The following is a 966-nucleotide window of genomic DNA, read 5'->3' on the forward strand; positions in this document are numbered from 1 at the left end:
TGTGTGTGTGTGTGTATGTGAGGCCTGCTGAGTTATTTAATACATCCAGCCACCCACTGATTATTGTACTCATGTGGTTTTTCTCAGTCAAAGCCGAAACAGCTTTACCACCAAAGAAAATCAAAAAAGGTATGTATGTTCTGCTGCTGAAGAGTCTCCCTCACCTCTCTATCTCAAAGGCAAAAAGCTTCCTTCCACTTCTCCTCCACAGCACCTCCTCCTCTCACTTCCCAGCATTCATCAGACCCCAACCCCTGCTCTCCTTCTCTCTCCTGATGAACAAAACATCAAACCGTCATTGAGTTGTTCATCTTCACCTCTTCCTGTCATGCTGTTGAATGAGCGCACCTCTCCTCCTACACTCCTGAATGATTATGCACCTTTCTTTCTTTAGGTTGCTGGGTTTAAGGTCACCTGAATGATGCTAGTGCCGCACTCTCTGTAGACACACTGTAAAACGCTGCCTATTGTACCTGCACACTGTGGAATGCTGCACAGCCTGCCTGATGCCGATCCTGTATCCGACTCTCATGATTTCATACCCGCCAGCTAATTTATAATCCAGTTACAGTTAGTAACCCTGCGGTTGTTCTTCTGCTTCTTCTCCACCAGAGGGCAGAGGTGTTATCATTGCAGTCATCATTATCTGCATCTTGCTGCTGGCCATCTTGGGGAGTGTGCTCTACTTCCTCTACAAAAAGGGCAAGATCTGTGGCCGATCTGGCAAGCAAGACCTGTAAGTGCAACGAGGGCTGCTTGATGTTGGAGGGTGCTGGTGCACTTGGGGAAGATCTCACTCTCTACTATAAAGGGCAAGTCTGTGGCATCTGGCAAAGCAAGGAACCCCTTGTAAGTGCAAACCAGGGGCTGGTGTGCTTGAAGGTTTTGGGGGGTTAAACGTGGTTAAACCCCTTTTTCAGACCCAGCATCCAAGTTGTATTGAAATGAATTTCATCTTGCTGTATG

General features: G+C 47.3%; 1 protein-coding gene across 3 annotated transcripts in view; it reads left to right on the top strand.

Annotated features, from left to right (window-relative positions):
• mcamb (melanoma cell adhesion molecule b) overlaps window positions 1-966 on the top strand; it is a 36,730-nt gene that overhangs the window by 32,430 nt on the left and 3,334 nt on the right. For 2 of the 3 annotated variants that reach the window (XM_035679699.1, XM_035679700.1), the window contains 2 exons: window positions 88-129; window positions 613-736. In XM_035679699.1, coding sequence (XP_035535592.1) covers window positions 88-129; window positions 613-736 — 166 coding nt within the window. The remainder of the gene's footprint in view (window positions 1-87; window positions 130-612; window positions 737-966) is intronic. The other variant, XM_035679701.1, reaches the window with a different exon arrangement.

This window comes from Morone saxatilis, unplaced genomic scaffold (genome assembly GCF_004916995.1).
Source record: "Morone saxatilis isolate NCDOM2014 unplaced genomic scaffold, NCSU_SB_2.0 Contig8, whole genome shotgun sequence".
Taxonomy (NCBI): domain Eukaryota; kingdom Metazoa; phylum Chordata; class Actinopteri; family Moronidae; genus Morone; species Morone saxatilis.